This window comes from Oreochromis aureus, linkage group 13 (genome assembly GCF_013358895.1).
Source record: "Oreochromis aureus strain Israel breed Guangdong linkage group 13, ZZ_aureus, whole genome shotgun sequence".
Classification (NCBI taxonomy): Eukaryota; Metazoa; Chordata; class Actinopteri; order Cichliformes; family Cichlidae; genus Oreochromis; species Oreochromis aureus.
The window spans coordinates 8,772,262-8,786,293 of NC_052954.1; the positions used below are offsets into that span (position 1 = coordinate 8,772,262).

At 39.8% G+C, this 14,032-nt stretch overlaps 1 protein-coding gene across 2 annotated transcripts in view; it reads left to right on the top strand.

Moving 5' to 3' along the window:
• Nucleotides 1-14,032, top strand: part of LOC116309657 (kinase non-catalytic C-lobe domain-containing protein 1) — a 43,196-nt gene that overhangs the window by 11,996 nt on the left and 17,168 nt on the right. For both annotated transcript variants that reach the window (XM_039622154.1, XM_039622155.1), the window contains exons 5-16: nt 1,648-1,765; nt 1,860-1,996; nt 3,800-4,429; nt 5,158-5,272; nt 5,481-5,552; nt 5,719-5,780; nt 5,890-6,048; nt 8,962-9,039; nt 9,191-9,278; nt 9,517-9,709; nt 10,806-11,509; nt 13,825-13,963. In XM_039622154.1, the coding sequence (XP_039478088.1) occupies nt 1,648-1,765; nt 1,860-1,996; nt 3,800-4,429; nt 5,158-5,272; nt 5,481-5,552; nt 5,719-5,780; nt 5,890-6,048; nt 8,962-9,039; nt 9,191-9,278; nt 9,517-9,709; nt 10,806-11,509; nt 13,825-13,963 (2,495 nt within the window). The remainder of the gene's footprint in view (nt 1-1,647; nt 1,766-1,859; nt 1,997-3,799; nt 4,430-5,157; nt 5,273-5,480; nt 5,553-5,718; nt 5,781-5,889; nt 6,049-8,961; nt 9,040-9,190; nt 9,279-9,516; nt 9,710-10,805; nt 11,510-13,824; nt 13,964-14,032) is intronic.

A 14,032-nucleotide genomic window follows, 5' to 3' on the forward strand; every position in this document is an offset into this window, starting at 1 on the left:
TCTGGACGTAGCGTTTTGTGGGAGAAACGTTTCGTCACTCATCCAAGTGACTTCTTCAGTCTCAGCTGACTGCAGGTTTCCCCAAACATTATAAACAGTACATTTGCATAATGACTGAAACCAGCCCACTGAAGGAACAGTGGGCTGTGAGGTCAGTTCCTTAATCATAATTATGCAAATTCCCATGACCATTGATCAACAATCACTGACCAAAACCCACTGATCAAAGAACACTGATCACTGAGTAAATGTTGTTATCCCAGCTGGACTTTTGTCAAAGCTGGGAAGGCACCTAAAGAAAGCTCCAGGCGATCCAGGAGAGAAGGACAACCGCTGCCCAGGCGAAAACCTGTAGTGATCCCATATGTGTCAGGAGTATCGGAACAGTTGAAACGCATTTTTTCTAAACACCGCGTCTCTGTGGCTTTTAAACCCCAAAATACGCTGCGCCAAAAACTGGTCCACCCCAAGGATCGGGTCCCCTGACACAAACAGAGTAACATAGTGTACACTGTTAAGTGCCAGGAGGATTGCCAGGATTTATACATCGGGGAAACCAAACAACCTCTAGCGAAGCGGATGGCACAACACAGAAGAGCTACCTCGTCAGGCCAGGACTCTGCAGTTTATTTACACCTACAGGCCAGTGGACACTCTTTCAACGATGAGGATGTACACATCCTGGACAGGGAAGAACGCTGGTTTGAGCGCGAGTCAAGGAGGCCATTTACGTGAAAAGGAAAGACCATCTCTGAATCGAGGAGGGGCCTAAGGGTACATCTTTAGCCATCTTACAACGCTGTGATTGCAGCCATTCCCCAACTCTCTGTGAATGGTACTCATGGCCATTGATCAGTGTTCTTTGATCAGTGGGCTTTGGTCAGTGATTGTTGATCAATGGTCATGGGAATTTGCATAATTATGATTAAGGAACTGACCTCACAGCCCATTGTTCCTTCAGTGGGCTGGTTTCAGTCATTATGCAAATGTACTGTTTATAAGGTTTGGGGAAACCTGCAGTCAGCTGAGACTGAAGAAGTCACTTGGATGAGTGACGAAACGTTTCTCCCACAAAACGCTACGTCCAGATGAACAGATTCAACTTTTGGAGATTGTAATATGTGCTATAACTTTATGAGAACCCTCTCAGACGTCTGCGTATAAGCATACAGAATAAGGCTCATGATGAGTTGATCGTAACAAAATCGCAAAAAAACAGCAACTTGTCAATAAGTCTGAGCAGTCGTCCCTCCAGAAACAGCTAATTGGAAGGGGTTGGCAAAACAAAAGCATTTAGATGGTTCACCCAGGCAAAAGTCCAAATCTAGAGATAAACAACAGATTTTAAAAAGAAAAAAAGGAGATTAAACACTAAAAATAAATACAAAACTGCATAAACAAATAAAAAGTCAAAAAATGCTCTAAAGCTCTAACATAGATGCCAATAATCCAGTGAATATCCATGCAGTGAAACACTGTGTAACTGATAGTTTTGGAATTACAATCAGACCAGTGCTTAAAAAAATAGGAGTATGTAGGAGGAATACATTTATTCACAAGTATTTGAAAAAGTAGCACATACACATGGTGCTATGTATGTGTTGTCTGTTCATGTGTTGCAAACCTGCAAGTGTAACACTCCCACAGGACATCCTGTCTCTGGCTGAAGCACGGCTGTCCCGCACCTCCTCTGCAGCTGTGTGCCGGAAACTCTCCTCAATTGGACGACGCGTGCTCTCCATTGAATCGGTTTCAAACTTTCAAGGTTATCATGTTCATCACGTGTATTTAAACAGATCGCCGCTTAGTCTCTTCCGTGATTTCTCCTGCTGTTATTTTCTTTCTTTTGGCATCCACAGATGGGCGGGAGAGCTCCTGGGAGGCGAGATGGCAGCATTCCAAACCTAAATGTCTTCTTAAAAGACTGAGCTCAGATGACAACACCAAAGATCAGCGTGACAGTTCTGTTAAAACAAATGGTCTGTCCAGGCAGCAGGTATGGAGCAAGTTTTTAAAAATGCAGCGAGCAGCTGGAGGAAGAAATATTTTTAAAAACCTGTACTGCCAGCAAACTGCTTTTCCAGAATGTTATTGGTACCGATTCAGAGTCGTTTCATAATTGAAATATATGTTTTATTTCATTTTCTGACTGTGTGCTAAATGAGCTAGTGATGCAACATCATGTCAGAAAAGTTATTGGCAGATTTAAGCAACATGTTAACACATTCCTTAAAGGAATCATATACAGTATTTAACTGTGTTTGCAAAGAGTAGCACATTACTATACAACTTGCTTTACAAGATTTTATTCACATTGTTGTTAGAATTTCAAAAACAGCTTCTGCTGTATATACCCCTATTAGATTACCAGAGTTTGTACAATCATAGAGAGCTTGAAAGTCAATATTTTGTATGATCACCTTTATTCTTCAACACAGCTTGAACTCTCTTAGGCAGCTTTCTTGGAATTGCTTTAAGTAATCTTCAGGAATACGCCTCCAGGCTTCATGAAGGAGAGTCAGAGCTCTTCTTTGGATGTTGGCTGACTTTTATTCTGTTCTCTGTCACGATGATCCCACACTGCTTCGAAAATGTTACAGTCCATGACGGAGCCTCCACCGTGTTTTACAAATTACATTCACTGTTGTACCTCTCTCCAAACCTCCTCTGTGCATATTGACAATGATTTGAACCAAAATGATTCATCTCTGGATTCATCACTCCATAAGACCTGTTTCCACAGATTTTCAGTGCAGTTCTTGTTTTATTTGGCATACCTTAGCATTTTCTTCTTGTTTCCCTTCCTTAAGAATGATTTCTTGACAGTTTCCTGATCATCTGAAGGGTATCTCTCAGATCTTAGCTGGATTTGCTCCAGTTTCTGAAGGACATGACTTTTAGATAGTGTTCATCTGCTGCCATAGATAATTTTTTAGCTCTGTCTTTTCTTTTTTCCTCCTCTTGTCCAATTACCTGAAATTTCTTTAAGGACAGACTGCACATCATGCTGAGACCCGCCAAGCTTTTGGCTAAGAGCTCTCTAAGAATCACAAGTTGGTTGTTTGCTAAGTTGTCTGGCATGTGTAGACACGACACTGCTTAATCACATGAGTTAGGTGCCTTTTTTATGCTTAATGATTCATAGGTCAGTGACTTAACAAACAAACAAACAAACAAACAAACAAACAAACAAACAAACAAACATTCCTCTGAAAATAGTCAGAGGAATGGACTGAAAGTGAAAGAAAAAGCAGCCAAAGAAAAGAAAGAAAAACACTGACAGACCTTCAGAAAGCCTGAAGAACTATTGCTGAAGACCACTTTGAAAAATACAAGAAAGTCTGACTGCTTGAAAGCAAAACATAAAGAAATGGAGAGTGGCTTAAGATCTTTGGGCAGTGCTGTATATTTGCACTGATGCTCATATTAAGCTTGGCAAAAGTTTCAAATCATAAGGATCTAATTTGTATCAGTAATCCCTAAAAGCTCGGGCTTCAGATGCTCCAAACTCTTTGGCCATATTTGTATCCATAGATCTGTGTGATGTCAGAAAGAGAGAATATCTTCATATGGTCATCTAAGGCACAAAACTACAGAATACAATATAAAATTGTAAAGCATAACAATATCAAGAAAAAAAACTATGGAGTTGAAAAAGGGCAGAATTAAGATTTTTGTTCTTTCCAATTCACTTTGCTCAGTTATCTAAACTATGGTTTCTGTTTTACCATCTAGGTAATTAAGTTTATTTTTTGCCTTCAAAACAGCTGAAACCAATGATAATGTTCTCAATCTGCAGCTGTGTGGGGGCTGGGATTCCTCTCTCTGGGCTGAGGACATGGAGGGCAGTGAAAGAGACAGCTTGATCTTGACAGATGAGATGGATTGCCGTTCTCACAACAGCTCCCCAGTGAGGAGGAGAGCGCAGCAGAGGCTGAACAGAGTGAGGGGGGCCCTTAACCGTTCCTGTTCTGTCCCGGACTCCAACAACCCCCCCTGCTTCTCCCCTCCAAGTCACGGAGACATCAGTATACCGGTTTCAGACCTCACTGAGATAGGAGCAGACGAGCACTTGAGCTGCAAGTCTATGTGGAGTAACAGACTTCAGAGATTCAGCCGGGGAAAGTCCTGTGAGACGTACCCACACTGTAACAGTGAGGACTGCGGGGAAATGTCCCGAGAAACTGACGATGCTGCTGAGACTGAACACACCAATATTCAAGAGTGCCATGAAAGTCAGTGTGAGGAGTGCGCCCAGGACTTCTTACAGGACTTCGTACAGGAAGTACAGGACTCCTCGTCCTGTACTTCCCTGAACATGGAACAGGACTCTTCTGAAGACCAGACTTCACTGAACCACAGTCTATACATTCCTAATAACTACATGACCAAAAGCATGCTGTGCCTGAATGAAGAATCTCAGGATGAGGTTAGCCATTGCCAGACAGCCTTTGGATTTATGGCTCTATTCTCACATCACATATTTTCTTGCAGTTAAATCTAATGAAAGAGAAACAACAGAGGTCTCAGGTGAAGGCTGAAGTGGGCTCAACTTTTTTGTATCCTCTCCAAAAAGCTTTGAGTTGGCAGTTTTAGAGGAATAAGAAGGGAAGAGCTGGGTTCATTTCATAGCCTTTAACTGCATTGTATGACCTATGTCAGCAGAAGATCTTTGCTCAGCAAGTTGAGATGGCTGAAAAGCTTTGGTGAAAAATGCTTCAGTGGATGATGATGATGATGATGATTTAAGATTGTTGAGCTTTCACCGTGCAGCTAGCCAAGGAGGAGATTGCTAAGATTATTAGGGAATAAAATTAGTCCCGAGTACTTCACACCTTCTAAAAAAAAAAGTGGAGAGAAACACAGTAATGTAAAACTGTTACCTGATTTCAGATTTTTGCAAATAATTAACCCTGTTTGAAACAGCTTAGTCAGATGAAAAGCTCACCCACACATTCCTCACACCTGCAGAACCATAAAATTAGAGTCAAGTGACAGAGTAATCACATAGGTACTCAGCAGCAATAGAAGCATTAAAAAAATAGATTGGAATTGCTTCAGTTAGAGTTAATTAGGCCTTCTGAGGGAGCATCTGAAACTCTTTAATCTGTAACACATTCCCTTTTTAAGATTGGTTTGTTCTTGTTTTCTTTCCAGTGGATCTCTCTAAGAGAGTTGCTTGCTCGTTGTGGACGGAGGCTGACAGTTAATGAGCTGTGGGCCCTGTGTTACACCGGCCTAACCTCACTGCAGAGCTACATTGACTTTCCAGGTGATTTTACCCACTGTATTCACAAAACCAGAAAGAAACTATCCCTGCAACAGCAGTTTGCTCTTCATTTTAGAGCTAGCGCTTACAATAGACTGGTAGAAAGTCCCAAAACAGAGAGAAAAAACTAACTAGAAATATTATGCAAATTATGTTACACGGTTCTAGCTCACAATTCTTGTGTGAAGCTGATTTCTCTCTTTTCTGTTAGCCTATTTATGCCTGGACACGGTGCATGTGGGCTGCAAGGGAGAGGTGCTTTTTTTGAAACCTAAAAACATAGGTAGGTACTTCTTAGTCATCTGCTGTTGGGTTTTTTAATGTTTTTGGGGGGAGGGGTTTGCAATCTCTAGTTGTATACTTTCAAAATACTCACTGAAAATGCGCTCTTATCCAACGTGTATGAGTATATGTTGACTTTAGGAACTAACTGTAAGCGTTCTTTGCAGGATCTAGAGATGAATTTTATCTTGCTCCTGAATATCAAGAGCATGGAATTGTAACAGAGAAGGTCGGTCTGTCAGAACTGCTTTCATTAATTTTTAAAGCGAAGTTTTAAATAATTTATTTCAAATTAACCCCCACCCCCCTTCTTTTTGTTCTTGTCTTTCTTTGCTCAGGTTTGCGTGTATGGGGTTGCTGCTATTCTCTGGGCCACAGCCAAGTTCAATTTATCGCCTAATCAAAAACTGGCGATGCCTCGGAAATTAAAGAGACTGCTCCTGGAGATGGCTAAGAGGACGCCTATCGAGCGACCTACCATCGACATGGCTAAAAAAGTATCATAACCTGTTATTATTGTTAAAAAAAACATGTACTGTCACCTTAATCTAACACTTTGAGTTGCTAGTTTTTCTCTACTGAAAGTCTTTATGTGGTTGTCAAAGCAAATTATCTGTGGGGCTCTATGCCTGACGCTGCCAGACAAGAAAACTCTTTATCACTAGCTGGCTGTTACTCTGTTTTCTTCTTTGAACAAATACAAAGGCATCACAGTCCTTTACTACATTAGCTTCAAATTAACTATCACAGTGCTTTTCGAATTCCTGAAATTTCTGACAAGAATGTCTCCAGCTAGTGATATTTTTGTCATCAGAAAGTTATTGTAAAAATACAACATGACAATTTGATTTCAGTATTTCTGCTTTTTTTGTTACAAATGAAAACTGGGTTGTAAAACTTAAATTTAGAACAAACACGCTGACATGTTAAACAGAAGCCTGCAGTTATCTTTCACATGGAAGGGGGGAATGCTTATATTTATAGAATAGAAGTTAGAGAGTTAATTACTTTTTTTTAAGCGTTTAAAATGCGGTACACTTCCCGTGCCATTTTAGAGGCCACGGGAAGTCTTTACTGTTGTTAGTTTAAGAGCACTACTGAAGATTTCAGAACAATACTACAGAGTTTTTGATTTTTGATAGCAAAGAGCCACAGCAGCAGCATGATTCCATTGATATCATGGTTTCCTCCTGACTTTTGCTGTAGCACAAATTTTGTTTTCCGTATTTCTGGCCCCTGTAGTCTCTAGAAGACTTGGAGGCTTTTGTGAAGCTTAGGGCATTGAATATTTCCACTTATGAGCAAATAAAAAATGTCAGACTATGCAACTGTGGCTTCAGTACTAATTGGCATATGTTAACATGCTAAACTGCTAAAGAGGTTTGTCGGGTTTTGAGTTTTATGGTCAGATATAAAGTCATGGTAAAAAAAACAATGTATCCCATCTTTAAATTCTAATGTTTTATTTATCAGGACATAATAAAAAAAGATCTGATCCTTACCAGGACTTAAAGTTAGTAAAATAAAACAGATAACCAGCAACAAATGTAAATTGTAGAAGCAGTATGTGGAAAAACTACCAAACCAAATGATTCAACAGCTTGTAGAACTAAGTTTATCAGAACCTGGAGTCTTTGTTTCATAAAAGACTTCATGACATTCTCATGTCATTGTGGAGGAATTTTGGCCCACTTGTCTTTCTGCTTTATTTTATAGAGGGTTTGATTTTATTGAGGTTTGAAGCCATTCATTCAGCACAGCTCTCTTAAGGTGCCACCACAGCATTTCAATCAGGCTGAGGTCTCAACTTTGACTGCAGCATTGCAACACCTTGTTATTTTCTTTTACAGCTATTCTGTTCTAGCAAAAACTTTCAGCCGTGCTGCCATGTTCCATCTATAGTGAAAGGCTGGTTGCATTAAGAGATCTGACATTTGATTGGACAATCAAGTGTCAGTAATGAAAATGAAAAACAAAAAAGGGTCAAGCAGTTCAGCCCTGCTTTCCTCCAGGGCATTGTGTCATCACACATTACAATGATTCAGACCAGCAAACTGACAAAACTTCTCCTTTTACAGAAGTGGTCACACTTATTTATAATCAGTTTAATAAATGCAGCTGATTAGCAGCACCCATTTGATACTGTATGCCACCATGCACTCAGTACTATCCATCCATCCTTTCATCTTCTTCCGCTTATCCGGTGCCGGGTAGCAAGGGCAGCAGCCTAAGCAGAGAAGCCCAGACCTCCCTCTCCCCAGCCACCTCCTACAGCTTGTCCAGGGAAACACCAAGGCGTTCCCAGGGAGATATAATCTCTCCAGCCTGTCCTGGGTCTGCCCCGAGGCCTCCTCCCAGTGGGACATGCCGGGAAGACCTCACCCAGGAGGCGCCCAGGAAGCATCCTTGTCAGATGCCCAAACTACCTCAACTGGCTCCTTTCGATGTGGAGGAGCAGCAGCTCTACTCTGAGCCTCTCCCAGATGGCTGCACTCCTCACCCTATCTCTAAGGGAGAGGTCAGCCACCCTTCAGAGAAAGCTTGTTTCTGCTGCTTGTCTCCGTGATCTTGTTCTTTCGGTCACTACCCACAGCTCATCATAGGTGAGGGTAGGGATGTAGATGGACCAGTAAATTGAGAGCTTTGCTTTTACACTCAGCTCTCTCTTCAGTACTAACGACATGTTAATGTAAAATGTTAAAAGAGTTATTCAAACACCAAATACAAAGCAAATACAAGCAAAAATGTAACTATCAGTTATCATACATTTATTTCTAACTTATGTTAGAATGCTAAACTATGAAGTGAACATGGTAAACATTGCTTGCTAAAATGTACATTGATTGTGTTAATCAATGTGGATGTCCCTTCCAAATAAATATAAAGATATGCTAACATGAGCATCAAAGCCATATATGGTGCAATAATTATTTAGGCTTTCACACTAAAAAAAATCCCTGCCCATTTTTTTATACTTTTATTCATCATAGACTTTCTATTCTATCACTGATTTGTGTATTCTAATGACACTTTTTTTAATCATTTTCCAGTCATTTATTATAAAATGCACTTTGCATTACACTTTCTTCTATGCAAAGTTTTCTATAAATAAAGCCCATTTTGATTTTGTTTATCACTGTGCAGATATCACAACTTCAAAGAGAAGCATCTTTGCTTAGTGTAATCTCTTTTTTTCCCCTTGTCATTATGTCAACAAAGAGCTCTGTGACAAATACCATAATTTACTGTTACTGTTACCCTGTCAATCATTTTAAAAAGGTTGCTGCGTGTTTTGTTTTTTTAAAACCCTTGAGCTATTTCAGGAGGGAATTAGTTCTGACATTATCCATATCTGTGTGTGAAGTGCCTTGTATTGCTATCAGACTTACTCTCATGTGGATCTGTTCCAGAGCTGTCGTGACTACTTATCAAGCCAGGGGACAAATGCTGAGACTGTCTGGAGCAACCTCATCAGCAGAGTTCACCCGGTAAACCTTTTTTCACCACACATATATTAATGCCATTGTACCTGTGTATTAGTAATCTCGGTGTCAGCTTCTTGTGGTCAGTGTCGGTTGTGTTTTGTCTCACTGAATAGTCAGTTCTGGTTGTCGTGAACATATTATATTTTCTTTTCAGTCAGCCTCAAAATTCTCAGACGCAGAAGATTTGACAACAACTGAAACGTGCCAAGATTCATGTGAAGAGTCTGCTGAAAACAACAGTGGTAGGGCAGCTTTACTTAAGTAGGGATGACCCTCATGCAATACATTTTACTTTAAAAATGTAGAATATTTTACATATACTAAGTGTATGAAATATTAGGAAGCTCCCCTCTGAAACAAACCAATAAAAATGTATTTGGTCTCATTAATTTGAATCAGAATTAAAGCTAATGGTATTTTGTACATTGCATGAGACAATATCACTGATATTGTAAATGGCACTGTGGTAACTGTGTGTAGGCTTTGTCCCCATGGCCACTGAGAGCCGACTGGCTCCTGTGCCTGGCCCTGTTCCCCACAGCTATCCAGTCAATCAGGAACTCCAGCTCCCAGAGGCCTTCACTTCCACCGCCACACACTTCACCCCCATCATCCTGACCAGTGAAGGAGGTTTAGAGGGGGGGGACCAGCATTTTTCAAATGACACTGAAGGGTAGGAATACAAAAGTGATATTATTGCTTTACATTATATTAAACAACAATGATCAATCTATTTGTAAAACAACGGTTTCAGAACCATTTCTGTAAATACACTAATTTGCTTTTTTTCCTGAGAGTTGGATGGGAGGCTGGTTAGCCTAGCTTAGCACAAAGGCTAAAATCAGAAGAAAACAGCTAGTGTGGTTCTCTTTAAAGATAAAGGCCTAAAATTGGGCTCTACTAGCAAACACTTTTTAAAGCAATCAAATAATTTTGATAGTATGAACCAAAATGTCAAAACCACAATCTGTAAGTTCACATTGACCTTTACATGTTTAAAATTCTTATTATGTATAGTTACTTAGTGTCATTGTCATGGTCATAAAAATGTTTGTAAATGATCTGGCAATGAAAACAAAAGTCACTTGTTGATCACTTGACACACCAGCTCTGGTTTTGGGAGCTTGCATCACATAAAAGCAGAAAAATTCCTGAGGCACTCTGTTGATTAGAAATATAAAAATATTTTTTAAAATGATATAAAATAGTTGCAGAAAAGTCTTCATCAGGTCTGAGACAAGCCTTCTCTGATTTGTCCATGATAACTTCTGCTAGAGTCACACTGAGGAAAACAGAGCCTGGAGACTGTAGTGTAGCCAAAGTTATTGCAGCCATGTTAATGGTTGAATTTACACTCTTGTTGTCTTTGAATTGTTTTGTTTTTTTTTTTAAGATGGGGACCTGGTCTGTGACCACTTGCAGGCCGTTGCCATCTTTAAAGCAATATTGTTGCGATATAAGATGGTGACAAGACAGCAATAGCATGCAGTCAGTCAACACATTGCTCTATGTATTAAACAAACATATAATTTTCTGTTGGTTTTAGTGTCTTACAGGCACATATATAAAAATATGTAAACAAATGGTAACATTTCACTTCTCTAAATCTTGGTAAGCCAGTGAATGAAAATATTTTCCATGAATGCTGAGGCGGTTTGGTAAAGGATATAGCTATAATCCATTGAAAAGTCAACACAAAAAACATTTACAATAAATGTTATGCACCTAATACCTATGAGAAATGATTTGATTGACTGTCTATTTTACAGGACTGTGGATGGATTCACCAAAGGCAGGGATCAAATTGTGAAAAGCAGCCTCGATTTCACTCCACCCTCTGAGTACCAACTTCCTCCACAAACTGAACCCAATCTCCGTACTCAGGAGACAGTTAAAACTACATCTTTTACAACTTCTAGCAGCAAGATGCCGGTCGACTCCCCTTCTGCTCTCCCTGATATATCTTATCTTGAAGTCTCTGTTTCTCTGCCATTATCCACTAACCTCAATGGTTGTGGTATTTTCAATAATTACCTCTTTCGGCAGGACCCCGCAACAGGGCATCTTTCTCTAGTGCCTGTGCAGGTCAAGGCTCCCGAGTCTGTCCTCGGGTTGGATATAAATCTTTCCTTGGTCCCTCAGCCTTTGCAGGGGCTAATCACAGTTCCAGAGAGCACTGATGGCTCGTTTACTGACTGTCTGAATGTGCCTGTTAGGCCTGGACCACAGGAGTATGAACCACCATCATCACATTTTAGTGGGAGCTCAGTCATTTCCGACTCCTGCCTGGAGCACAGTGTGCTTGGAGCATACAAGGTCCAAACAAATCCAAGAACACAAGGTGAGAAGCAGTCTGCTCGAACATCCAGCTCCCCAAACGTCCACCCTGCCTTAAAGGAGGTGATCGATCTGTTGAAGGGGGAGTTTTCCCTTGATGGATATTTGGACAATGGGCATGAGGACATTGCCATGGGTATGTATCTATAGATAGTTATATTTATATCTGTGGGTAGGCACTGGATTTCATAAGAATTTAAAGGATTCCGATTCCATAATTTATATTACTTTTTGGTTTGATTCCTTATCGATTCATGTTGAGTTCTCATTGGCTCCGCTTTGAGAGTCACAACCATCTCTAAGTAGCATATCAGAGACATTACTTTCTTGCACATTAATTGCATACTCTGTGGTAAATTATTTTTGCATGTTAGAGGTATTTCTCCTATTTGCTGTGATCAGTGTTGGGATCATTATTCCAAAAAAGTAGCCTAACGTTTTGAACATATTACACAGAACATTTTTCTTAAAAGTAACACACTACGTTACGTAATTACTCCCAGGGGAAAGTCGTTTTACTACTCGTTACATTACTTTTATGTTTCTTTCTTTGGTTTGTTACCTGTTGAAGTTCAGGGTCTGGTTATGACTGAGTATTAGGGCCACATTAAGAAAAAAAATATTAATCATTGTTAATCATTTTGAGAATAGAACTTAGAACTTTTTTATTGTCAATGTACAGTTGCTTGCACACTGAAATTTGGAAGCAATATCACAAAGGTGTGAAAGTAAAGAAAACAATATACAAGAAGAAGAAGAACAGACAATATAAGAACACTATGTCGAAATTTCGCAATTAAAGTCAAAAAGAGAAAAAACAGTCAAAATGTGGAGATTGCCATTGTTGTTTCATGACAAACTGCCACCTTTGCTATACCCTTTAGAAAATGCCTTGTTTAGATGAGTTAGTGAAACAACTCTATCAGCCGTCTTGTGATATAACATACATCCTCTTTATTTATATGTGCATTATGCTGCTAATGCAACTTCAGTTCAGCTCTTTGCAAGCCCCTGTATAGACAGCATGCTAATGGTAAGCAATAAAAAAAAGTCATGTCTAGATCCACACTGCAGACTGATTGTAGCTCAAGTGCAATTGGAAATGATAATCGGGATTGATAGGCAAGCAGACAAACAATTCCAGTGAATTGGACTACTGTGATCAATTTCTCTACAGAACCCAGGTCTCCACACTCATCCCTATCCGTGGATATTACAGTCAATTCAAAACAGATTGTAAAAGTAAGGATTATACAGCAGGGAGAAACACTGAAGTAGCTAATTTCCTTTTATCAGTCTTTTTAGACTGATAAATGCAAAAATATAATAGCACACGGTCCGGCTTCTCCACCATATGTGCAAACTTTGTAAGACTAATGCAATCATAATCATAACATTAGCAGTTGAATTATATCAATAAATAATAGAAGAATATATACAGTGCTTTATTAACAGCTAATTAACAGTCAAACAACACCCAGCTTAATTTGACAGGGTAAAATTCATTCTTTGGTAGTCCACTCATAATAAAATAAAAACCTCAACTGATTTAAATTTGGCAGATCTCTTCTTCAGAGTTTTCTCTTTGTGCACACTGGGACTTTTCCCAGGATTGGCATTACTTCTACACTCTATGGAAGTCCCCTTCTGATCACTTTGAGTAAGTCAAACTATAACCCAGAGACCAGATGCAAGTTTGTTCCACGCCAACACAGCATTCCAGTCCCAAAGTGCTTCATTGAGTTGGGAGTGCGACTGGAAGCATGCATGTTTTGTTTTGCTTTTGGACTTTGTGATCACACAGTGTACAATGTTCCTACATTTACTTGGCAAACATGTAACACTGCTGCTTCCTTTAGTTGCCTGTATTCTGGGAATACTAGATACAATATTTGGACAGAAGTATTGGGCCACATATTTGAATTCAGGGGCTTTTTGCCACAGTTATGTAAAAATCAAGCATGTAGCCATGCAGTCGGCCTATACTTACATCTATGAAAGAATTAGTTGTTCTAAAGAGTACACTGAATTCTGCTGTTATAGGATGTCACTATTACAATTATTATTGCAAAGTGGAACAGCAAGTCAGCCAGAAAGCACCACATAAAGTTACAGAGCAGGGCGTCGCCAATTGCTGAGGGGAATAGTGCATAAAAACGCTACGCTAACTTAATAACTTTAGAGTTCTAGACCTCCTCTGGCATTACCATCAACACAAAAACTGTGTGCCAGGAACTTCATGACATAGGTTTCTATGGCTACAGTTCCTGTAGTTGTAATGTGGAGGTGGCCCACTACTTTTGCCCATATAGGGTAGACTTCAGTGTTATAAGGAATAGATGCCCCGAAGTCTAAAATTGTAATGTTCCATTAATGCCAGTTTGCATTTTTATTGCACCGATTTTCTTTTTCAGACGTATTCATTTGAAAATCTGCTTTTCATTTTCCGAGGGGAGTTCATCTTCTCTTTGAGGGACCTCCAATACCAGGCGTTTGCCAGCATCGTGAAGGAGAGATTCACTGATCTCTACTGGGAAGATGACTTACTGGGCGTATTGCATTGCTTGGTGAACTGCAGCACTTCCACACTGTAAGCATTGTTTCTCTCTCTTTTTAAACAGTGGTTTTTGTTGGGGGTTTGTGTTTGCTTGTTTTTTCT